Source organism: Penicillium manginii (assembly GCF_028828005.1).
Source record: "Penicillium manginii strain IBT 31320 chromosome Unknown utg000004l:1.0-7231830.0:1.0-7236170.0, whole genome shotgun sequence".
Lineage (NCBI taxonomy): Eukaryota > Fungi > Ascomycota > Eurotiomycetes > Eurotiales > Aspergillaceae > Penicillium > Penicillium manginii.
The window spans coordinates 5678931-5701949 of record NW_026643105.1 but is presented as its reverse complement, the minus strand read 5'-3'; the positions used below and the strand labels follow the sequence as shown (position 1 = coordinate 5701949).

At 49.2% G+C, this 23019-nt stretch overlaps 12 protein-coding genes across 12 annotated transcripts; 7 read left to right on the top strand and 5 right to left on the bottom strand.

The window, feature by feature from the left end:
* Positions 1-210: 210 nt before the first annotated feature.
* On the bottom strand, positions 211-1323 carry N7533_005820 (uncharacterized protein; the record flags this gene model as incomplete). Its single annotated transcript, XM_057102470.1, has 1 exon — positions 211-1323. The coding sequence occupies one exon, from the start codon at positions 1321-1323 to the stop codon at positions 211-213; it is 1113 nt and encodes a 370-aa protein (XP_056962100.1).
* A 726-nt stretch (positions 1324-2049) lies between these two features.
* Positions 2050-3924, top strand: nar1 (iron-sulfur cluster assembly protein NAR1; the record flags this gene model as incomplete). The annotated part of the gene is made up of 2 exons (XM_057102469.1): positions 2050-2154; positions 2221-3924. The coding sequence occupies 2 exons, from the start codon at positions 2050-2052 to the stop codon at positions 3922-3924; spliced, it is 1809 nt and encodes a 602-aa protein (XP_056962099.1).
* Positions 3925-4382: 458 nt separating this feature from the next.
* Positions 4383-4693, top strand: N7533_005818 (Rpo12/RPC10 RNA polymerase subunit family protein; the record flags this gene model as incomplete). Its single annotated transcript, XM_057102468.1, has 2 exons — positions 4383-4591; positions 4669-4693. 2 exons carry the CDS (start codon positions 4383-4385, stop codon positions 4691-4693), a joined length of 234 nt encoding a protein of 77 aa, XP_056962098.1.
* Positions 4694-5341: 648 nt separating this feature from the next.
* Positions 5342-6647, bottom strand: N7533_005817 (anthranilate phosphoribosyltransferase; the record flags this gene model as incomplete). Its single annotated transcript, XM_057102467.1, has 2 exons — positions 5342-6250; positions 6309-6647. The coding sequence occupies 2 exons, from the start codon at positions 6645-6647 to the stop codon at positions 5342-5344; spliced, it is 1248 nt and encodes a 415-aa protein (XP_056962097.1).
* A 279-nt stretch (positions 6648-6926) lies between these two features.
* N7533_005816 (mitochondrial 54S ribosomal protein uL10m) lies at positions 6927-7986 on the top strand (the record flags this gene model as incomplete). The annotated part of the gene is made up of 2 exons (XM_057102466.1): positions 6927-7370; positions 7447-7986. The coding sequence occupies 2 exons, from the start codon at positions 6927-6929 to the stop codon at positions 7984-7986; spliced, it is 984 nt and encodes a 327-aa protein (XP_056962096.1).
* A 271-nt stretch (positions 7987-8257) lies between these two features.
* On the bottom strand, positions 8258-9679 carry N7533_005815 (phosphatidylinositol-specific phospholipase C; the record flags this gene model as incomplete). The annotated part of the gene is made up of 1 exon (XM_057102465.1): positions 8258-9679. One exon carries the CDS (start codon positions 9677-9679, stop codon positions 8258-8260), a length of 1422 nt encoding a protein of 473 aa, XP_056962095.1.
* An 853-nt stretch (positions 9680-10532) lies between these two features.
* Positions 10533-11531, top strand: N7533_005814 (sugar phosphate isomerase/epimerase family protein; the record flags this gene model as incomplete). Its single annotated transcript, XM_057102464.1, has 1 exon — positions 10533-11531. The coding sequence occupies one exon, from the start codon at positions 10533-10535 to the stop codon at positions 11529-11531; it is 999 nt and encodes a 332-aa protein (XP_056962094.1).
* A 782-nt stretch (positions 11532-12313) lies between these two features.
* Positions 12314-13473, top strand: N7533_005813 (Gfo/Idh/MocA family oxidoreductase; the record flags this gene model as incomplete). Its single annotated transcript, XM_057102463.1, has 2 exons — positions 12314-12358; positions 12412-13473. 2 exons carry the CDS (start codon positions 12314-12316, stop codon positions 13471-13473), a joined length of 1107 nt encoding a protein of 368 aa, XP_056962093.1.
* Positions 13474-14570: 1097 nt separating this feature from the next.
* Positions 14571-17036, top strand: admB (uncharacterized protein; the record flags this gene model as incomplete). Its single annotated transcript, XM_057102462.1, has 1 exon — positions 14571-17036. One exon carries the CDS (start codon positions 14571-14573, stop codon positions 17034-17036), a length of 2466 nt encoding a protein of 821 aa, XP_056962092.1.
* A 535-nt stretch (positions 17037-17571) lies between these two features.
* On the bottom strand, positions 17572-18505 carry cdc31 (putative cell division control protein Cdc31; the record flags this gene model as incomplete). Its single annotated transcript, XM_057102461.1, has 3 exons — positions 17572-18057; positions 18225-18310; positions 18349-18505. The coding sequence occupies 3 exons, from the start codon at positions 18503-18505 to the stop codon at positions 17572-17574; spliced, it is 729 nt and encodes a 242-aa protein (XP_056962091.1).
* Positions 18506-20202: 1697 nt separating this feature from the next.
* Positions 20203-20718, top strand: N7533_005810 (uncharacterized protein; the record flags this gene model as incomplete). Its single annotated transcript, XM_057102460.1, has 1 exon — positions 20203-20718. The coding sequence occupies one exon, from the start codon at positions 20203-20205 to the stop codon at positions 20716-20718; it is 516 nt and encodes a 171-aa protein (XP_056962090.1).
* A 416-nt stretch (positions 20719-21134) lies between these two features.
* On the bottom strand, positions 21135-22736 carry N7533_005809 (ssDNA-dependent ATPase MGS1; the record flags this gene model as incomplete). The annotated part of the gene is made up of 1 exon (XM_057102459.1): positions 21135-22736. The coding sequence occupies one exon, from the start codon at positions 22734-22736 to the stop codon at positions 21135-21137; it is 1602 nt and encodes a 533-aa protein (XP_056962089.1).
* Between the last annotated feature and the right edge of the window lie 283 nt (positions 22737-23019).

Here is a 23019-nt window from a genome sequence, read left to right as displayed (position 1 = left end):
CTTCAAATACGCTTCAATTTGTGTAGAACAGTCCAATGTTGAACAAGATAAAAAAATATGTTTTTACTTGTCTTAGTACCCTTGAGCGAACGGATTGAAATATTTTTTCGCTTCCAACTCCTCAAACTTTCCAGTGCTGATACGAATAGCCAGCAGTACTCAGTAGTATTATACAAGAGTTTACTACAGCTAATACTAGTAGTCACTAAGCTAGCTGTTATCATCATCCTCCGACTCGGAACTCCCCTCCTCCTGCGAGGACTCATCTTGCTCCTGCTCCGCCCTCTCCACTTCGTGAAGCTTCCTCTTGTAGCCTGACTCCGATAGCTCCTCCGGATCCTCATCACTCTCATCGTTACTGCGACTATCCAGTGAGCTTTCACTCTGCGAGTCTTCACTATCATGGTATTGCCATAGGCTTTGACCAGCAAGGACATCATAGAAATCCGAAAAGACCTTGTGAGGGAGTTTAGGGTCCCAGACAGCAAAAACGATTGTCTCAAACCATCCTCCAAATTCTTCCTCTGATAGCACGTCAAGCCAGAGCTCGGCTACATGTCTCGAAGGATGACCGAAGGCTCCACAGCCTATGGCACCGAGAACTAGTCTGCGGTGGAAGGCGTTAGCAGCTACACGGAGAATCAAACGCATCTTATCCTGCATCAATTCTCGGGACAATGCATGTGCGTGGTCATCTTTGGCTGGATTCAGATTGGGATGTTGCTCTGCAGCCATGGAAATGACACTGACTTCAGGCAGAAGGCTCACACGGTCGGTCCACATGATCTTATGGTTCTTCGCGGCGTTTTCTCGAAACACGAAGACGCTCGGCGAGTATATACACTCATCGTCGTCCATGGGGTAGAAATGAGGATGAAGAGTCTCGATTAGTGTACTTCGGCGACAGAGGTCTTCTTCCTGTGCCTTAGACCCGGTATAGAATCCCCCTCCGATATGCGCCTGGTTCGCAAAGTTTAAAACACAGACGGGAGTTCGATCTTGGCTACCCAAGTATTGATTCATGTTTCCAAGAGCAAGAGCAGCATCGAATGTATCTTCCAGTACCACTCTAACATCTGTCGTTTGGTCTGGAAAATAAGGGCTGTCCCTGTCGAGTCGTGGACAGCTCTCTTCAGAATACTCGTAGAGCACACTAGCTCGAGGGGATTCGCCAATTGCTTCTAGAGATTTCACGATATATGGAATGACTTCAAGGGTGTCTTTGGCAACAGTGACTAGTTCCTTCCTCGAGTGATCTTTTGGGGGATCGGGGAAAACTGCAGCATTTCCCGATCTCGTCCTTTTCGGCGGCGGGGGTGGCATGATAATCAAAGAGAATGGTCTTCCAAGGTTGATTGTGTTGACTGGGTGCTGAAGATAGGTATACTATGATTGAAAAAATAAAAATTTGTTGTTCCCTATATCGTCTATGGCAATTCTGGAATATTCAATTTCAAGTTTTCGCTTTAGCATTCATCTTGAGGGAGATCAGACCTCACTCATCTTTAAAGGAAATATCGCCTGGACTACAAGGTGCAAATGTGATGTATTGTAGTAGTTTTCTTTGAGATCTGATCCGATATTTGATTTCATGAAAGAGACAGAGAATCATGAATTTCCAGTTCTGCTGGATGTAACGGCGAGTCACCCCCAGACTTTCAACCCTTTGATAGTTGATGCCAAAGGAGGCGTGAGCGGGATTCAAAGGGTGAAAGAGGGAATAGATCGCGAGCAGCCAATGAGAGGCTGCAGCTGCACGCCCGGACCCGTCAATGCTATTTCATGCCCCACAAGGCAGGCGGTCAGTGCTTATCGGTGCGCCGATGTCGCCACCAGATTGGATGACAAAACGGCCAACCTTGTTGGTTCGAGGACTTCCGCTGGATTCTTGCACTTCTTAGTAACTTTCTATTATCTTCCTTTCTTTCTTTCACTCTTACATCATACTACCGAGCAACCAGTCTTTTGAATAATAACCGACTTACAACACTTTGTGGCCTACTCTCCGGTTGTGTGGTCTCGTTTCGCCCGCAGCGGTACCCCGCCACCATGAGCGCGATCCTGTCGGCGGACGATCTGAACGATTTCATTTCGCCCGGGGTCGCGTGTATAAAGCCAGTGGAAACCCTTCCACAAAAGAGCACAAAGGAGGAGGTTTGTCAAAATGTCATCAGAGCACCTGTCTCTTTCATCTGGTACTGACTGCCTTTCTTTTCAAAGAATCCTTACGAAGTTACCACCGAAGACAAAATCGAGCCCGAGAACCTTCCACCGGCCCAAATTTCTTTGACCGACTGTCTTGCTTGCTCGGGATGCGTCACATCAGCAGAAGCAGTCTTGATATCACTGCAGTCACATACTGAGGTTCTAAATACCCTCGACGCCTACCCCGAGATCCCCTTGGGACAAAAAAATGAGGCGACAGTTTCTAGCAATGCTGAGACACCCGAACAGGGCAGAGTCTTCGTTGCTAGCGTGAGCCCACAGGTACGAGCCAGCTTGGCAGCTACCTATGGCATCTCCGAGAGGGAGGCTGGTTATATGATTGACCAGTTCCTACGCGGGCCGCAGGGACTGCGCAGTGGCGGCAAACACGGCAGTGGATTTTCCTGGGTTGTCGACACGAACAGCATGCGGGAGGCAGTCTTGGTGCTCACTGCTGACGAGGTTTTGGAATCCATCAATTCCCCAGAATCTCTAGCCGGTGGTCAAGAATTTTCTCTTCCCAAGCGGCCAATTTTATCCTCTGCATGCCCGGGCTGGATCTGCTACGCCGAAAAAACGCATCCATTTGTACTGCCTCATTTGTCTAGACTCAAGTCTCCACAAGCTCTGTCGGGAACCTTTCTCAAGACGGTCTTGAGCAAATCTCTCGGCATCCCAGCTTCTCAAATTTGGCACCTGGCAGTCATGCCATGCTTCGATAAAAAGTTGGAGGCTAGTCGAGAGGAGCTCACCGATATATCATGGCAAACAGGCGAAGATTCACTTGCAACTTCTCAGCCTGTTCGCGACGTTGACTGTGTTATCACCACCCGAGAGATCCTTTCATTGGCTTCTTCTCGGGGCCTCTTTTTGCCGAACATGCCTCTTCGACCGATCACAGGGTCTCTCAATATACCATTCCCAGAGAGTACTCTTGAACCTTTCATCTCTTCTAGATATTCAGCAACCGAGCAGTCGCTAGAAACTTCTACTTCCGGGGGCTACCTTCACTACGTCCTGAGTACATTTCAGGCCCGGAACCCGGGCAGCGAGCTCGTCACAAATCGTGGGCGTAATGCGGATGTTGTTGAGTACGTGCTCAATTCTCAAGACGGGCAAACCATTATGAAGGCAGCTCGTTACTACGGCTTTCGAAACATTCAGAACCTGGTGCGAAAGTTGAAACCAGCGCGAGTATCCAGGCTTCCTGGGGCAAAGCCTTTGCCTGCAAGCCGTCGTCAGCCAATCTCTCGCAACGCTGCTGCTGGAAACTCCGGCTCGGAATATTCCTATGTGGAAGTGATGGCCTGTCCAGGCGGTTGTACCAATGGCGGAGGGCAAATCCGAGTGGAAGATGCTCGTGAGATTACAAATCCGCTACAAAGCACAGAAAACTCGGTGGATGCTGAAGCAGCTATGAAGCCTACGCCTCATGAACAGCGTGCTTGGCTCGCTCGTGTGGACGAAGCGTATTTCTCGATGGAATCCGATTCCGAGATTGAACCAGAAATCATCAAGAACCCTTTTTCAATTGCAGAGAAGGAACGGGGAATCCATGAAGGATTAGAAAATTGGTCGCAATTCATGGGAATTCCTTTGTCGAAGCTTGTTTATACCACCTATCGCAAAGTGGAAAGCGATGTTGGAAAAGAACAAAATGCATCCAATGACACCAGTCGAGTGGTTGAACTCGCTGGGAAGATTGGCGGTGGGTGGTAAAGAATTTTGCTACGCCACTCATCTTATGATACACATTTTACTTATTGCATGGCGCTTGGATGGCTATTTGTTGCATTTATCGGGAGATACCATTCTTCGGGGCATACTAGATACATGGCTGTTGGTTGTGATAAATGATCGTTTGATGAATATGAATATAAATCTAAGAATCCCAGATTTACTCGAAATGTAATTCAGAGCAAAAAGACCACAAAACCTCTGATTTAAAGTTGGATTAGGCATAAAAGCTGTGAAGCTCGTGAACTCAATACTTAAAATTGAGTCCCAAAAAGGGAAGTGAGTGGGGCTGTTGATGAGATAAGCAGAAATCCCGCCGCGAAAAAAGAATCTCGCAAGACATTTGACATCTCCGCATCCGCGCTTCCCTCTCCCACCCTCCACGGCACACGAATATTCAATTTATCCAGTTCATCCGTTGAAAACGAACAATCTCCAAAATGTCCCGCGAAGCATACCAGGTCCCCTCTATGGGCGGCGGTCAGAACGGCTTCGGCGCCGACAACGGATTCAGCGCCATGGCTGTCGATAGCCCCTCTGTCGTCTACCTTTGCGGCGAGTGCTCCGCGCGCGTTCCTCTCAAGCGCGGCGACCAGATTCGCTGTAAGGACTGTGGTCACCGTGTGCTATACAAGGAGCGAACCAAGCGGTAAGATCCTCTTTCAGCCGCGGTCGAGCTATTCGACGATACGAAGCGCATTTACTGACTCACCTTGCTTTATCTAGTATGGTCCAGTTCCAGGCCCGTTAAATCGAATGAGAACCCGATGAATAATAATCATCCCGGCCTGGTGACTTTGGGATAAAACCGTGGAGTTGATGGGGCTTGCGACTCGCGACCTGTCACTTATCTTTTCTTCTATTTCTGTCCGCGCTTGCGACAAATGATGCATCAAATGGCGTTTTTGGAGTTCTTTCACAGAACTAAATATGAATTACACGAGACTACGATTCCGTGGAAACGTCCTCTTCAAAGCAAGTTTCGATAACAAGTATCAGTAAGGGTTCCGAATGTTGATCTGCTTTGATCAACCAACCATCATTCCAAGTAAGATGGGGGAGCTGTTGAGTTTGAGTATTACTTCCAAGGCTGTAATCAACTTCAAGTTGTATCCTAGTAGTCCTTGTTTCCAAGGTAGTTGTTTGCAACCAGAATGATTGACTAGTATAGCTCTGGCATACTAGTATATAAGTGAAAATAAAAAAAAAGGCCCGAGATGATGCTCGAATATAAGAATAAGAACAGGAAAGAAATGAAAGGTCGACCCATTAATCAATCAGAAGAGAAGACCGGAGGTTCGATATGTCCGAGAATATGCAACTTGTTGTGCACGGCACGATTTAAAGTTGGTTGGTAACCTCAATGAACTGCTCGAAGCATTTCAGTGCCTGGCCACTCTCAATCGCCCAGCGCGCACGGCGGAGACCCCTCTTTCCAGCGACCACCTCCAGGGCCGCGCTCAGTGATGACCTTTCCGTCGTCACCGTGTCCCAAGTTGCTCGTTTCGGCCTCGCAAATACCGGAGGTGACAAGAAGGCCAGCAACGTTCATAAGGACGAACTCCAAGATGGGATCGTCTCGTGGCAACTCATTGCGGAGAATGCTCATGAGCTTAGCAGCGTTGTCCTTGGGCATCTTGCGCCCATAGACCTCGGTCAGAGGATGAGTCGGCAAGCCGAAATCCGAAGGATGGAGCGAGAAAGTTTCAATCTTCACCAATGTGCGCGGGTTCTCTTCGTCCTCACTTGAGTCATCATCGTGGTTGATGGATGACTCCTTGTAGGACGGGTTGGGGTACTCCGACAATCTCCAGCAGTTCGTTTGGCCGGCACAACTGATCTCATCCATATCCTCCGCACCACATACAACCAGCGCCTTCTTGGCCCCAGCATGCTTGAGAGCTTCGGCGAACACAGGGCCGAGACTCTGGTAAGCAACACCAACGACACGGGCCTCAATGGCCCACTCAACGGGATTCGCGAGAGGACCCATGAGGTTGAAGATTGTTCGAAGACCGAGGCTGCGACGAACAGGGTTGGCGTACATCATGCCGGGGTGAAAGTTCGGGGCAAACAAAAATGAGTAGTTCGTTTTCTCATAGACCTTAGCCACGTTTTCTGCATTAATTGCAGAGATGTTGGGAGCTATAGGCTGAACTGCATTGAGAACATCGGCGGATCCAGAGAAGGATGTCTGCGCACGGTTTCCGTGCTTAGCAGTCATGAGAAGTGGCGAGGCGATGATCGAGGAGGTAGTTGATACGTTGAAGGTGGAATGAGAGTCACCTCCAGTTCCAACAATATCACACTAGTAAGAAGCGGATGTCAGCAAAATGAAGCTCCGATGCATTTAGAGTGTTTCTTACCAAGCCACCCTTGTAATTACCCTCGTGGATGCCCCGGGCTTTCACAACCTTCTTGAGCGCAGCTTTGTCGATTTGGCAAGCAGCTTCTCTCATGCGGTGGGAGCATTTTGCAATGACGGCAGCATCCTTATCCTTGCCAGTCGAGTGCAATAGAGTGAGAAGAGCAGCAGTTTGAATGTCGGAGAGGCGGTCTTCAAAAATTAGAGCAAAAGCTGAAGCAATGTCATCCGCGCTGACGCGGATTTCAGCTGTAGAGGGGTATGCTAGACGTTGGAGTAGAGGGGAGATTGAAACAACCTCGGGCTTTTCAGCCCTTTGCACCGGTTTATTAGAGGTCATTTTACCCAAACGAAAATCCAATTGACGAGCAATTTCGTAGAAGTTTTTCAATGGGTCTTTCAAAAAGCAGCGCAAACGGACATGAATGATGAATGACAACCCCACTGAAATGACTCAAGCCCCTCACGCCGCGTCCAATAATGCCGGCAGAACCCGCACCCAGCACCGCCTGCTATCTTTGGATCTCAAAAAATGTCGCGCTGTCGGAGGCTCATCTCGGTCCACTACAAGTTCATCTCCAATTGTTTCCGTGAATCTTCGCATACATTTCAAATCGCAATGCCTCCCCGGCTACGTGTTACGACATTTCGGCAACCGGCCCTACAATGCCACAATGCACTCCGCATCGCTGCTAGGAGCGCCAGCACCGCTGCGGCCCCGGCAATCACACCAGCTGCTCCCATCGACCAAATGACAAAGTCCAAAGCCCCAATTGCTCGCACTCCCCTTACCCAGCCTCCTTCGCACCGCAATCCTGAGTATCGCCGATCGCAGCTCCTCCGCGCCTATACCTCTCTCCTCCGCACATCTCCTCTCCTGGTCATGTTCCAGCACAACAACCTGAAGTCCATGGAATGGGCTGCCATTCGCCGTGAGCTTAACAAGGCCCTCCAGAAGGTCGATGAGAAGATTGCTTCTGAAGGCAGAACTGCCCCGGCTCTGGCTCCATATATCAAGGTGCAGACCGTTCAAACCAGCATCTTCGAAGTTGCCCTGCGCATTGTGGAATATTTCCGTCCCAACGATGCCGCCCAGGCTTCCGGCAAACCCCCCTAGCGCCGTCGACCCTATTACGCAGACCTCCGCTGAAATCCCCGCGATCTCCGGCTCCAAGGATGACCCGTCCCTGACCCATGACTTGTCTCGTGCTGCCCACCTTGCTGTGAAGCACATGAAAGGTCGACACGAGCTTGCCGAAATCTTGGTCGGACCTATCGCTGTTCTTTCCATTCCTAGCGTTTCTCCTGAACACATGAAGGCTGCTTTGTCGATTCTGACGCCGAAGGAGGCTGGCTTCCCTGCGCCTACCCGTAAGGGTAACCCTGACTACCACGATCCCATTGTTCAGGACGGTCTACGAAAGCTCAACCTTCTGGCTGCCCGTGTCGATGGCCAAGTCTTTGATATCAGCCAGACCAAGTGGGTTGGTAGCATTGAGGGCGGTATGGATGGCCTGCGTTCCCAGCTTGTCACATCTTTGCAGAGCATGGGCTCCAGCCTTACCAGCACTCTGGAGGGCGCCGGAAAGAGCCTTTACTTTACTATGGAGAGCCGGAGAAGCGCCCTGGAGGAAGAGCAGAACCCTAAGAGCGAGGGCGAGAAGGACGAGTCGTCCTAACATGGCTTCGTCCATGTGCATTGATTTTTGTATAATAGGTCACACTGTTGGTTTTGCATCCTAGAGGGCTCGAGCCTTGTTTTATTTATTATATCTTTTGCCTAGGATAGGTGTACATTGCGTGAGAATCAAAATACTGAAATTCTTATCAACTCGAAATGGGATAACGTACTATCTCATTCACTCGTGAGGCGATATAAACCGGCGATATAAAAACAAATCTCCCCGCAGACAACTCCTGGGAATCTTTCGAGTCCTCAAACGCATATATTTACTCATGTCGGAGTCGCAACTTGGCGTTCATACCGACAATGCAACGAACAAGATCCCAGTTACCATCCAAGCCAACCCAGTCAGTGACCAAAATACCAGTGCCGCAGTCGCCATCACCTTGCTGTTGCTGGCGACAGATATAATCCACGGCAGCAGGGTTCACCTTGGCAGCAATCTTCTCAGGCCATGTATCAGTCTTCCAGAAGTTGCTTGCACTCAGGAAGTTGATGTAGAAGGGGTACTTCCTTGTTTCATTCACATTCTGCTGGATCCCGAAAGGGTAGCGGCAGTGACCAGCACGATCAATCTGCTCGGTAACAAACTTGATCTTCTTCTCAATGTTGAGAGACTCCTGCACTTCATAGAAGTCCTGGATACAGAGCTGGCCACTGGGGCAGCTTGCGTGAGCTGTGTTATCCGCCCACGCAGCAGCATCGATACCCCATCCCGTACCACCGTGCTCCTTCTGCAGGTCCTCAGGCAAGTTGAACCGACGAAGGAGAATGACCTTGCCACGAGCTTCACCCAGGGTTGGAATCTTGGGTCGAACCCACCAGTGGCTGCCAGCACTGGCGTAGTGCTTTTGGAGAATATGCGCAAGCTGCTCATCCTTGGCATTGCCGCTACCCTCCCGCTTGAGGGAGATAATGAGAGTCTCGGAGGGGTTTTGCTCGAGAAATTCGTTGACCTCACGCATCAGGTCACTGAAGTACTTGTTCCCCGTCAGTGAAACGGGGAACACGCTGTGGACGAGGATCAGTTCATCCTTCTCCGGTCGATCGGGGTACTGCGGTTGCACGCGAATGTCAAAGAAGCGCACCCCATTCTTCAATTGCTCGCGGGGGCTAACAGCCTGGCAGCGTACCGAAGGCGGGGCGACATGACAGGTGGGGGAATTGTGCGTGCCTGGGATGGATAGAGCGGAGAGGAGGGTGTCATCGCGGAGCTCACGCATCCAAGCATCCAGGTTTGCTGACGAGAAAATGGTCAGGTATGATTCAGGCGTAATGTAGATGCCTGTAAACTTGTGCTTTGGGTTCTCAGTCAATGCCTTCATTGTCGCGCTCTCGGTGGTAGGGACAGGCGTCTGGATCTGGTGACGTTCGCCATCGACTTCGAAGACGAGACGCATGCGCTCCTTGTCGGAATGAACGAAGGCTTTGCGCTCCGTCTTCTTAGTGGTGAAAGGCTCAATGCGCAAGTCAATGTCGTTCACCTCGTCGAATGGACGAGTATCATCGTTAATAGACTTGACCGGCTCAGCGGTGCGAGTTTGATTGGTCAGAGCCCGAGTGAAGTTCCTGGCCATAGAGGTGAAATCATCACCCTTATTTTGTTCTGGGGCCGCGAAGCGCTCGATGCGCTTCAGGACGATCGCCGTGCTGGTGTTATTGCGAATGGTGAGGTGCTCGACGACCATGGTGGATTGTGGGGGTCTCCAGATCTAGAGGGAGATCAACAATGGGGTTGGAATTGAGGTTGGAGAAGGGGGAGATCAGGATAGGATAGACACTAAGGTTTCCCGCTCCTTTCAGGGATGCGCCAGGTGATAAGCTGAGCTGCGCTGCCCCTCCACACGATCTGCGGTCGATGGTGGAGCGGAGCCTCTTGGCGGCGCGATTTCATTCCAGGCAGCAGGCCTGGTTTCTTTGCATCAGCGTTGGCATTACTCACTGGCACTCGTTCTAAAATATCGAAGCTATCTATCTCTCGACCTTCCTCAATAATGTACCGAAGTACCTAGGTAGTGCTGCCAGGATCAATTGAAAAGTGGCACAACGTCCTAATCACCCGATGCAGCTCCAGGGCTCTGGCCAAGACGAATAAATCTACTTATCGGGTGTATTCCCCCGTAACTTCGTGCGGTATAGTCTCGGGGGTTGCCACCGTAGCCAGGGCTCTCATAGAGTCGAAAGATGTTCCAAGGTTATTGTTTTTCATCCGAGCGATATCATTGGATTAACTTACTTCAATGTGCCTATCAAAGTAGAGTGTTGTTGGTGAACCACGGCACAAAACACTGGAAACCCATGTTATCAGGGAAAGGAACTTCGGATTATAGATATCTAGGCATATCGAAGTTTTGAGGGTTCTAAGTTTTTATTGAACTGACTCAATTCAAGTACTCGGCCTTCTTTTCGGATATCAATCTCCGAGCCCCGCAACATACCTACCCAGGTACTTATACAGCGCCAGAGAACGATCTCCGTATTGGCCACTGGCAGTTGACCTTCATATATTCTTTTTCAAGTTCAAGTTCTCACACCAAAATCATGCTCCCCCACAAATTGGCTATCAGCACCATTTCGCTGGGTCAGCATCCTTCCCACGCTCTCGATCGCAAGATAAAAGCTGCGGCTCTAGCTGGATATTCTGGAATCGAGTTGGTCTTCTCAGACCTCGAAGCGTATTCTAGAACCAACGGACTCTCAATCTTCGATGCGGCCTACAAGATCAAACAACTATGCGAGAGCCTCAAGATCGAAATCATTTCGCTAGCGCCCTTCGAAAACTACGAAGGAGACAGATCCCCGCTGGGCCAACGATTGCAGACAGCCACCCTCTGGATCGGAATAGCCAGAATCATAGAAGCGAGTTATCTTCAGGTCCCTTCTCAATTCAAACCCGATGCTATTGGGGACGAATCTGTTATTGTATCGGACTTACAACAGCTGGCTGATCTTGGAACTGCCGAGAGCCCTATTGTTTCCATCGCATACGAAGCACTATCATGGGGAACTTATTTTTCAACTTGGGAATCAACAGTGACTCTGGCCGAAAAGGTTAACCGATCCAATTTTGGACTTTGCTTGGATACCTTTCATATTGTTACGAAGTTGTGGGCCGATCCATTTGTATCGTCGGGCAAGTTCCCCGAAGCAGAGAAGGCCCTGCAAGATACGCTAGACCGCTTCGTTAAGAGCTGTCCCATGGAAAAAGTCTTTTATGTCCAGCTATCTGACGGGGAGAAATTCGATCCACCATTCTCTGAGGCACACTCATGGTATACAGAAGGCGAGGCACACCAATTTACATGGTCAAAATATGCACGACCGTTCCCTGGTGAAACTGATTTGGGAGGATACATGCCCGTTAATGAGATTGTACGTGCCTGGATTGTCGAAAAGGGATATAAGGGTTGGGTTTCCATGGAAGTATTTGACCGCCGTATGCGCGATGAGAACAGCAGACCGGAAGTTGCTGCAGCCCGCGGGGTAGAATCATGGGAAGGAATACAGAAGGTTCTTAAAGGCTCTGGCGCAATGTTGTGAATGAGTGTTCCATGATACTGGGCTTTCATTGGCTTCTTTAAAGCAAAGTCCCCTACTGATCTGGGAACACTTGACCTTTCATTCGAATTCAAATATTTACGCCCAACTTGAATTAATCATTGTGGATGAATCTATCCTTCGTCTTGATACCTCTCTTTTCTTGACCGATACTTCTGAATTTCGAAAGAAATTGATGACAGTGGCTTTAAGAAAATACTATCTTTCTGAAAGTTTCGAAACATCTCCAGAACAATCTAGCGAGGCAATGAGAAATGGTAAATACTACTTTGACAAACAAAATAAATCACATTGTAGCTTCCAAGGATGTGAGCAAGAATTACTTTTATTCTTTTTTTACTGAAGAAGAAATGATATGTAATACCTAGGTCAATACCTCCACCGCGGTTCTAAGGAATCTATAAATGGTTTTTTTCTTTTGGGCATAGAGCAATGATTGCAGACCGACATATAATGCGAGTCTTTCTCTATCATTAAAACCGAAGACGTTCAAAATATTTCAAGGGCCTCGATGTCACTCCGGTCTCAATCCCACACCGGGGATAGTAGCATACTATATCTGTTTCCAAGGCCCTTGGGCCAGTATAATGGCCGAATTGAGATGCGCCGCCAATTTGAAGCGAGTTGCGGGGCCGAGCCCCGCGGTGACGCACCCACCTTACTTTCCACCGATGCTCAAACGTCAACATAACCGTCGAACGGTCTGGTCAATTTATCCCACGCCTGCCGCTCTTTGAACTACACACTCTTGAGATTGGATTAGAATGGCTTCTCCTCGTCGATTGGGAGTCGGGATTATCGGGGCTGGCGTGCGTGTAAACTTTGTTTCGAGCAAATGCATTCGAGCTAACGGACGGTCTAGGAGGTCTTTCAAGTTTGCCATGGACCTTGCCTACTACTTCTATCTCACCTGTTCAAGATAGAATCAATCTGTGACTTGTCACCCACAACAGTCGATCACTGCGCCGCCAAATTCTTCGTTCCCCACAAGACCACCACGCCGCAGCAGGTCATTGAGCACGAGAAGACAGATGTGATTTTTATCCTTACATCAGACGACTCTCATGCTCCACTAGCAATCGCTGCTCTCAAGGCGGGCAAGAATGTCTTCATCGAAAAACCTGTCTCTCTCTCCCTACCTTCGGTCCAGTCCATCATTGACGCCGAAAAGGAAGCCGCGGGTCGTGTCTTTGTGGGCTATATGCGTCGGTATGCCCCTAGCTACCTGAATGCATTCAAGCGTGAAATTGCGACTATTCCGAAAATCCTGTATGCGCGAGTACGGGACTTCAGTGGCCCCAATGCGCAATTTGTGGACCAGAGTGGTACATTCCAAGTCAAAAATGCCGACTACCCTGCCGGGTCCACAGAGGAGCGCAACAAGCGCCTGGACGTGCTTTTCGAAGAGGCGTTCCCCAACCAGGAAATAACAGAAGAAAAGAAGAAGTACTGCCGCTTCCTGGGTAGCTTGGGATCCCACGACATCTCTCTTATGCGCGAGACTCTCGGGTTCCCAGAATCGGTGGACGGAGTCTCCGCCAACGATCCTTTCTATAGCGCTATCATGACCTTCCGCAACAAAGATGGCTCGACCTATTCCACGACCTACGAGAGTGGCATTGATCGAGTCCCTATATTTGATGCTCATATTACTGTGTACGGTGACACCAAGCGGGTTACCATCAAGTATGATAGCCCTTATGTTAAGGGCTTGCCCATTTACGTCGAGGTGGAAGAGGTCAACGAGCAAGGGGAAATCCAACGACGCAACGTCCTTTCCTCATATGAAGACGCATATACGGCTGAATTACAGCTCGTGCACGATTCTTTTGCCAACGGTCAAGATATCAAGACGACTGTGGAGGATGCTAAGAAGGACCTTCAGATCTATGATATGATGTACAAGAAATGGGGTGGAAATTAGAGGGGAATTGGGAAAAAATGTAAATGAGCTCTCGGCCTCTAGTACAAGTCGCTACTTGTATCGTGTTTTGTTACTTTAACTGAGAATATACCCATGAGTATATTACGCCAGCTCCTATTTTGCATTGATATCGATTTCAAAGTGTTCCTAAAGGTTGTAGCCCTGGGATCTGACACCTCTCTTAACTGTCGTGTGTCCCGGGTCTACCCTAAGGATCAAACAAAATTTCGAATGGATTCCAAAGCTGGAATCTGATTGGCGATGAGATACATCACATATGGAAGTTTGTAAGCGTGAGCTCCTACTTACTAATTCAAAAGATACCCATACCAGTTGTTAATACAAAATACAAGCCCAGCAGGCAGTCGCATTCCTGGGATGGTTAACGAGTGCATAAACTATATAGGGATAGTCTACATAATCATTGTGGGTGTCCCGGAAGGCTCGGGGGCCCAAGAGTCAATAGTGCTTGGCAGGCCATGTTGGAAGCGGGGATTTGGCAAGAGATGACACTGAGTGGGGTCGGTGGAGCAGGAGAATGGACCAGCTCAGCCCCCGGCGATAATGAATGCGCCACCACAGAGAAGATGGTCATGGGTGGTCATGGGCGGCAAGCGGGTGGATGAGAGGTGAGAGACGAAATACCCCATAAGCGTGGATGGGAGAGTATGGAGTACAGAGCAATGAGCACATCTGGTCTACCAATAGCAATGCGGATTTTATCCAAGCGATGGATCTCTGAAACCTGAAGTTGAACAGAGAGAAAGGCCAAGATGGCCAAGAATAGTTCTAACGTAAGGCTTGCCAAGGCTTGGCGCCCATGGCCTTTCTCTGTCTGTTTCTCTGTCTCTGTTGCCTGGGCTTCAATCAACACTCGTTCAAGTTATTTACATCTCACTCGTTGAACTCTTTCCAATCTTTTCCCCGAATATTCCGTGCAAATTAATTCTTCCCTCTTCTGGCTGTGGCTGTGTCGATCTCGGTGGACCCTGTTGTTACCCTGAAATCTGCTCCCTATGGTTGTCTGGTCCCTTGAAGTTTATCCATACTGAGTTCCCCCGATCCCTTCTGGTTGAACATCTTCAACCACCTGGGCCATGAAGTTCTCGAGGGCTTTTCTGCCCGTGATCGGTGCATTGTCCGCTCTGATCGCGCCTATTCAAGGTATGCCTCTTGTTCCGCAACATCCGGAAACCCCCTCTGGACCCTTTGTTGGACCCTTGAACCGTCTGCTAACAGCCTACTCAGCGAGATCTCGCGCTTCACAAGCGATTCGCCAACTGACACCGATCGATAATGCCGTGATACACACACCCTTTCACCAAATAGAGCACACCTCCCACTTCGATCTCACCTTCGAGTTACATCGCGATGGCAAGCGGATAAAGTTGGAGCTCGAGCCTAATCTTGACATTCTCGCCGATGATGCAAATGTGCGATACATGGACAATGACGGCAACTGGAAGGATGAGCCCTTTGAAAGGAGTGATCATAAGGTCTTCCGTGGCCGGGCTCTAGTGGGATCAGGCCAGGGAAGATGGACTCCCACCGGCTGGGCAAGAGTTAACATTCGAAAGGATGGCCCCGAACCGCTGTTTGAGGGTGTATTCAGTGTCGATGAGAATAAACATCACGTTGAATTGCATTCGACCTACTCTGCCAAGCAGCGAGCGATCGATGCTGATGTGGAGGACCGCGCTTACGACTACATGCTGGTCTATCGAGACACCGATATGATCCGCGGCCACGTCGAGCTCAAGCGATCCGTCGATGATTCCACCGGCTGCCAGGCAGAAAAGCTCGACTACAATGCCGAATTAACCAGCTCTCTTTTTCCGGCCGGCATCGACATGCCCGATGGCCAATGGGGATTTAGTCCACTGAATTCTATGTTTGGCATGAGCAAACGTAATGATGTTGGAGGAGTGTCCGGTAGTTCTGGTGGAGTGAATCTCAAATCAACAATTGGAGATACATCAGGATGTCCCAAGACAAAGAAAGTCGCGTTGATTGGTGTGGCTACCGATTGTCAAATGACCAATGTGTTCAAGTCTAACTCCACCCCCAAGGATGCCGCCAAGGAGTGGGTTATCAACCTGGTAAACACTGCATCCAGCCTTTATGAAGACTCTTTCAACGTGTCTATCGGTTTGCGGAACCTAACCATCAGCGATGCTTCATGTCCCACCACCGCTAACGATGCGACGCCTTGGAATATGGGTTGTGATAGCGGGAACATCACTTGGCGCCTTAACGAATTCTCCAAATGGCGTTCTGACCACGAGGACAACAATGCCTACTGGACGTTGATGACCGGCTGCCCAACAGGCCAGGAGGTCGGTGTTTCATGGATGAGTCGACTATGCACATCAGACCTCAGCAGTAGTGGAGGCAGCTCAGTCACTGGTGCCAACGTTGTAGTTGGCAATTCAGGATCCACTTGGCAAATCTTCGCACACGAAACTGGACACACCTTCGGTGCCGTGCATGATTGTGACACGCAAACATGCCAGGAGGATCTTAACGAGTCATCCCAGTGTTGCCCACTCTCATCATCAACCTGCGACGCCGATGCAAAGTACATAATGAATCCTTATGCTGATGACAAGATGACAAAGTTCTCTCAGTGCACGATTGGCAACATCTGTGCAGCCATCGGCCGCAACAGCGTCAAGTCATCTTGTCTCTCAGATAACAAGGGCGTTGTGACCATCAGTGGCAGCCAATGCGGCAATGGTATTGTGGAGTCCGGTGAAGATTGCGATTGTGGAGGAGAATCAGGCTGTGGTGACAATAGCTGCTGTGATGCCAAAACGTGCAAATTCAAGGACAACGCCGTCTGCGATGACTCGAACGACAACTGTTGCAGTAAATGCCAGTTCGCCTCTGCCAACACTGTCTGCAGGGCCAGTACCAGTGAATGTGACAAGGAGGAGAAGTGTGACGGAAAATCTAGCTCTTGCCCAGCAGATGCGTATGAAAAAGACGGAAGTTCCTGCGGTGATGGACTCAAGTGTGCCAGTGGCCAGTGTACGAGTCGAAATCGCCAATGTCGCTCTGTGATGGGTACTTTGCTAAACAGCAACGACACCTGGGCCTGTGACAACACCAACCAGCCGTCGTGCACTCTCGTTTGTGGCGCGCCAAGGTCTTTCACCCAATATGCCTATGGTACCTGTATCGAGATGAATCAAAACTACCTCGATGGGACACCCTGTGAATCTGGTGGCACTTGCTCATCTGGTCAATGCAAGGGCTCCTCAGCTGCAGGATGGATCAGGGACCACAAAAACCTTGTCATTGGTATCTGCGTTGGCGTTGGAAGTCTCATCCTCCTTGCCATATTCTTCTGCTTGATCAACAGGTGTCGCATGGCCAAGGCCAATAGCCGTCTAGCGAAGAGGCCTCCACCGGGGGCACCCCCAATGGGTCGATATGCAGGCCCTCCGCCTCCTCGTGGACCACCACCACCACCGCAAGGTCAATGGTATGGATATTCCAATTACGGATATCAAAATGTCCCACCACCTGGACCTCCTGGGCCTCCGCCCCGCTACGCTTGATGATTGCCTGACTTTTTCCAATTTAACGATAAACTTTGATTCTTTTGCATTATATGGATACTATGGATCCTTTTGGGAGTGTCCTGAGAAAGGCCTGGCACTGTCTTTGGCGTTAATGATAGCTGGTCGATGAGGTTGGAGATTTCTTTATCTCTTTCCTCTTTGCATTATTAGGCTTCTCTTCTTGTGTACCTGTTTAATATTCGGTTCTGAAACAATTCACCATTCTAGAGAGAAAGTATCCAACTACCAATTCATTAGACTTGGAGACGTATTTTGTGTTTGCAGTCCACGGTTTCCTCCATCGGGAATTAGGTTTCAATATCAAAGTTGTAAGTAGGCTCTGCGCAGTAAGGCATAAAAGAATTCACACTAAACAAGAAGAAAACGAAGAACTCGGACCCAACACCATTGGAAGCACAAAAATAGAATCCCATGCAAGCCCATCAATCAATCTGACCAGCCTGACAAAAATAAAACGACAAAAAAATGCATATATCTCATACAAAAGAAAATAACAAACAATCCCCCCACGCTACTGCCAACAAATGCCAACAAATGCTTCCCGGGTAACACCACCAGCACCCTCCAAATCAAACTCCTCAATCATGGCCCTTAGCTCCTCCTCCTCAAGCCCAGTCTCACCAAGCTCCCTCGCCACGCGCCGCAAATCTTCGAGGTCAATAAATCCCTTCTGTCCCTCATCAAACAGCTCGAACGCGCGCAGGATCTCGTCGCGCGGGTCCCGCTCGAGAATCTTCAGCGCTGTCACGGCTTGAAAGGAGGAGAGGGGCATGAGGAGGTTGGAGGGGTGTTGTGGGTTTGCGCCTGCGTTGCCCTTCGGCGCTTGCGGGTTGGCGTTGTTTTGTTGTTGTTGTTGGACTTGTGGGCGTGGCACACCGTACGTTGTGAGGAGGGAAATAAGTTCTTGTTTTGAGAGGGTGAAGCCCAGGGCTCGGAAGGCGACGCGGAGCTCGTGGTAGTCGAGATGACGATCACGGTCAAGGTCAAAGAGAGTGAACTATTTGTTGTTATTTCCAGTTGTTAGCATTTGCTGCTTTTTCCTTAGGGTGAGAATTGCGCCGTAGCCGCTTGGTCTGCTACTTCGTCATCTCTGGCCTATGAGAGAGAAGACGCGGCATCGGCTCGCTCTGACTTGAATTCCTAGGGGAATTGGGTCGGGCTTACAGCTTCGTTGATCTCCTCTCTCTGCTCCTCCGTTAAGCGGTTCAACGGGTTCGCATCCTGCGCCGGTCCATGAGACTGTGCCGCGGCTGGGGGGGGCCGGAGGACTGTTGAGGCGGCTTCGGACCTTCAACGCCAGGGTAATCGGCCGGACCAGTGCCTCCCAAGGGACGGTGCCTGGAGAACGAAGAGGCGCTGAAGGGCATGGCGTTTGCGTTGGTAGAGCGATCTGGAAGTTTGGTCCCGGCGTATGAGCGCGAGGCGAAAGGTTGGCCAGAGGCCATTATGAGGGATGGGTCGGGGATTTGGCAAGGGATTCAAGAATGACAATCGCAGATAGCTTCTGGGAGAATTCGGGCTCGCGGCCCGATGTGGAGTTTAGGTGTTGGCGGTGGAGAGATTCGAGACGCGCGGGACGCGGAATGAGAAGACCGACGTGGAGTGCGCGGGCCAGCACGGTTCAAGTTAAACTCGTTCCATAGTTAGTATGTTTCCCATTTCTTAGTAATAATCTATAATCAGCCTGCTTCTACTGAGAGTATATTTCAAGCAAGGAATTTTTCGCGATACTTCAATTTGTATTCTGCATGATAATTGACTTTGAGTTATTTCGTGCTCGGTAATAGCAAACACTGATCTACAAAGTCACTACTACTAGTACTAAGCGTTTGGCTACTATGCGAATACCCTATCCTGCCTATTATATAGGAAAGGTACTGTAGTATACCTAGGTATGTATTACTATAGGGGGTCGGTCTTAATTAAAACAGTGCAGTTTATGAACACTTTTTGGCCCAGCTAGTAAATGTTGCTAGCCTCAGGCTGAAGTATCACTAGTATAGCTTCCGAGGAGTCTGCTAGCAGAATCTACCCTACCAGATGCACATAGTATTCTGGCTTTAGGGTTGAACTTATAAGTACTATACTACTAGTACTACCTAGGTACTGGATCTCACAGTTCAAATTCAAATTGCTGAGATAGTACTAGTAAATACTTCAAGTTCCAAGGTTACATAGCAGTAAGTTAGTATTTATCTAGGTATCTAGCGGTCATAAAGTAGAGAAGACGAGTCCAGATTATTACTAATAGTAGTGTCTAGGTTACCGTAGGTATGGTCTTTTACCACTACTACTAGTAGTAGTGCAGCCCCTTCAAGTCATAGTCATCCATGGATATAGATATAGTACCTTTCCTAAATAGGAAGGATGCTAGTAGGGTGCTCGCATACTACTAGTACTCAGTTAGCCAAAGAAGGTTTCCAATTAGTACCAGTAGAGCCTGAATCGAACGATGATGGCCTTGGGACTTCCTCTTTAGGAAAACTGGCATAACCATACTTTCCCTATTTCGGCCCAGTTCAAGTTGCATGGCTCCTGCTGAAAATTTTGCTCGAAGGAATTCAGGTTGACTTAAATAGTTTCTTGAACCCTCATCGCATCTTCCCTAATTATTTATCGCAGATACGACACAATTTGATTTACTCTGATTCTTATTGCGGTACAACTCCTACAACCGGGATCATTGTATACACCTTTCCTCTCATCACCCATCATTCGGAAATTTCACCAAATATCGATATAGGGGACCAGCAAGATGTCTCAGCACCTTGACTCCTATATTGACTCCGAGGAGAGCTACATGGATTCAGCCGGTTTATTTCTCACCTTCCAACAGGATACTATACAGCCACCTTCAAACTTGACCAACATTCAATGGTTAGAGCCTATGATAACAGACAGATATCAGGGGCTGGAAACGTGGTCTTCCTCAATACAATCCGGGGCATTCGAATCTGCCCACATTTCGACCAGTTCAAATCCACCTCTTCAGTCATGGTCTAGAAACGGCCATGTTTCTTATTTCCCTTATCCCGGCAGCTTGGTGGAATCTCGAGGAGATGGCTTTGCAACCACTCCTGCCGCTGCGCATCAATATACTAGTAGCATAGAGCCATCCTCTGAGTGCAATTTCAAGTTCATGATGGAGGATCCGTCTGATTCAAACAGTTACTCCGAAAAGCTCATACAAACCAAAGAGGAACGAGCGCAGCAGAAGGAAGACGGTCGACTCTTGAAAACAGAAGGCGGGGCTTGTATCTCATGCTATAAGAGCAAGAAGAAATGCGGACTGGGTAGTCCTTGTCCACTATGTAAACGAAGTGGCAAAGAGTGCGTCCGAAGATATCCTGGTAGCTCCGAGTCCAGTTCCTCTTCGAGTCAACCATCTACACCTGAGCTTGGTGAAGACGATTCTCACCCGAAATTGCCTCGCAAAGACAATCCAGCAGGCTTTCTGCAGGTGGGCTTTCCGATTCCTCAGGACAATAAACCCAACCCGGATTCGAGTATCTCGGCACAGTGCAAGCAGTGGGGGCCTTTGAATGACACAGGTAGAGATTCTCCTCTCGTCGCCGGTTTTGATGCCGCTTTGGAACAGGAAGATTTGAATACATTGTTTCCCGGAATCGCTCAGTTATGGAGAGCCACCTATAGATGACCCATGACGCTTGATCATTGACTGGGACCCATCATTTGTATCCTTCTTTAGGTGTTTATACCTACTCACATGTGACGTTGATATCGAAGCCCTTCAGGGCTGTTTGTAATTTTACGGACCATACCTGGAGCACAGGGGCAGGCTGAGGCTGCACTGATAGTTTTCTTCCAAGGTTTTGCTTAGATCTTTGGGTTGTTGGTCTGCAATTCGGTGTCGAAAGAACTAGTAGCTTAGAAATCACAATTCACCTGGGCATGAATCATCAACCTTCAATTTGGAACTTGAAGTTACCTTATAGTAAAGAAGCTCAAGTAGTAAGTATATATTCGTAAAGTAATCCGCGTCGCGGATATCTGAGTTTTATGTAAGGTAGACTTGGGGACGATATCGAACTTGAAACAGGCCGATCATCATTGTTACATAGACCATCGACCAGGGTCTCGTCGCGTGCCCAGGTCCAAATCCTCCAAGAAAGTTCGCCCAAGGATCTTTTCAGGTAAGTAGTCCTGTTCCACCTGACCGTCAACGTAATGAGGGTTGTACTTGTACTCCTTCCCATAGCCGAGCTCCTTCATTAGCTTTGTGGGGGCGTTTCTCAGGTGAATTGGAATTGGCAGTCCTGCTACACCTGGCTCGCCGAGAGCAGCAAAGGCATTGTTTAATGCTCTATAAGCCCGAGTGCTCTTCTTTGAAAGTGCCATAGCAACAGTCGCATGTGCAAGATTGATACGTGCCTCTGGTAGACCGATCTTCTCCACGGCGGCATGTGTCGAAGTGGCTAGAGTCAACATGGTGTTATCCGCAAGACCGATATCCTCCGATGCCACGACGATGAGACGTCGAGCAATGTAAAGGGGATCCTCTCCAGATTGGATCATACGTGCCAGGTAGTATAAAGCCGCATCTGGATCACTTCCCCGGATAGATTTGTGGAAAGCGGATATCGTATCATAATGTTGATCCCCGGCCCGGTCATAGACAAGCGTCTTAGTTAGAGAGCCCTTGAGATCTTCCTTTGTCATTCCTTGTCGCTTGGAAATATCCATGGCAAGTTCTAGAAGGTTGAGGGAAGTTCGGGCATCCCCATCAGCAAATCGGGCCAGATAGCGAATGAGTTCGTCATCTACCAGCTCTGTAGGGTTGTAATTTGGGCCTTCGACCTTCAATGCGCGTTTCAAAATTGCCTCAACATTCTCGTCGGTAAGTTTGGCTAGGGTGAATGTCCTACAGCGAGAAAGGAGTGCATTTTGAAGCTTGAAGGATGGGTTTTCGGTGGTCGCACCGATCAAAGTCACCTGTCCGGACTCAACCCCCGGAAGGAAGCAATCTTGCTGACTCCTCGAAAACCTGTGAATTTCGTCACAGAAGATGATGGTTTTCCGACCTGTCAGACCCAGTTCGCTACGAGCTTCGGAGAAGATCTTCTTGCACTCCGCAACGCCACTACTTGTGCTGTTAATCTCGACAAAGCGACTCCCGACTAGTGAAGCAATCACCCGAGCGATAGTGGTCTTTCCTGTTCCAGCACCTCCCCACAAGATCATGCTAGGAACTCGGTCCTGCTCGATGAGTCCCCGAAGAATGCCATTCTCCCCAACCAGCTCCTGACCGCAAACTTCTTCCAGGGTTTTAGGTCGCATCCGCTCAGCAAGTGGAGCTGCTTTGTAGAAAGCGTTCACCTTCGGGCGCTTAGCTTGCGGTTCGGTACCGTTTCCATTTGATTGCGTTGATGTATCCTTATCTCTCGGCGGTGTCTCTTGCATAAACGATCGTTTGCCATTCAGAGGGCGCGGTGTCGGTACGGTGGAGCGTGAGGGGGATTCTTTGGGGACATTGGGTTGAGAAGATGCTTTCCGAGCAGAGGGCGGTTGAAAAATGCTGGGAACTGGCCCTTTTTGGGAGGGCTGATCTCCGGGAGAGGACGATGGGTCTTCCAAGAAGCTCTGACAATCGGAATCGATGTGATCGTTGATCTTTAATTGTGGAACAGACTTGCTGCAAATCGGACAGGACACCATGGTAGATTTGAGCTCGGTAGTATAATGCAGTTGTAATGTGAGGCCAGGTCGAACTGGTACAGTTGGCGGTTGACCGTTGACAGCTTACTATGTACAAAGCTCAATCCAAGTGTTAGGAAGTGGAGGATGATATGGTCTGATTGGTCGAGACGACGCGTCGCGTAGGTGGTCAGCTCGTGATCAGCTCGTGATCTGGGGTTTCTGCCTGAGTGCCTGAGAATAGCTCCAAGTGGGACAGCTGGGATTCTCATAGCATAGCTGGAGGATAAGAGAGCAGTAGTTT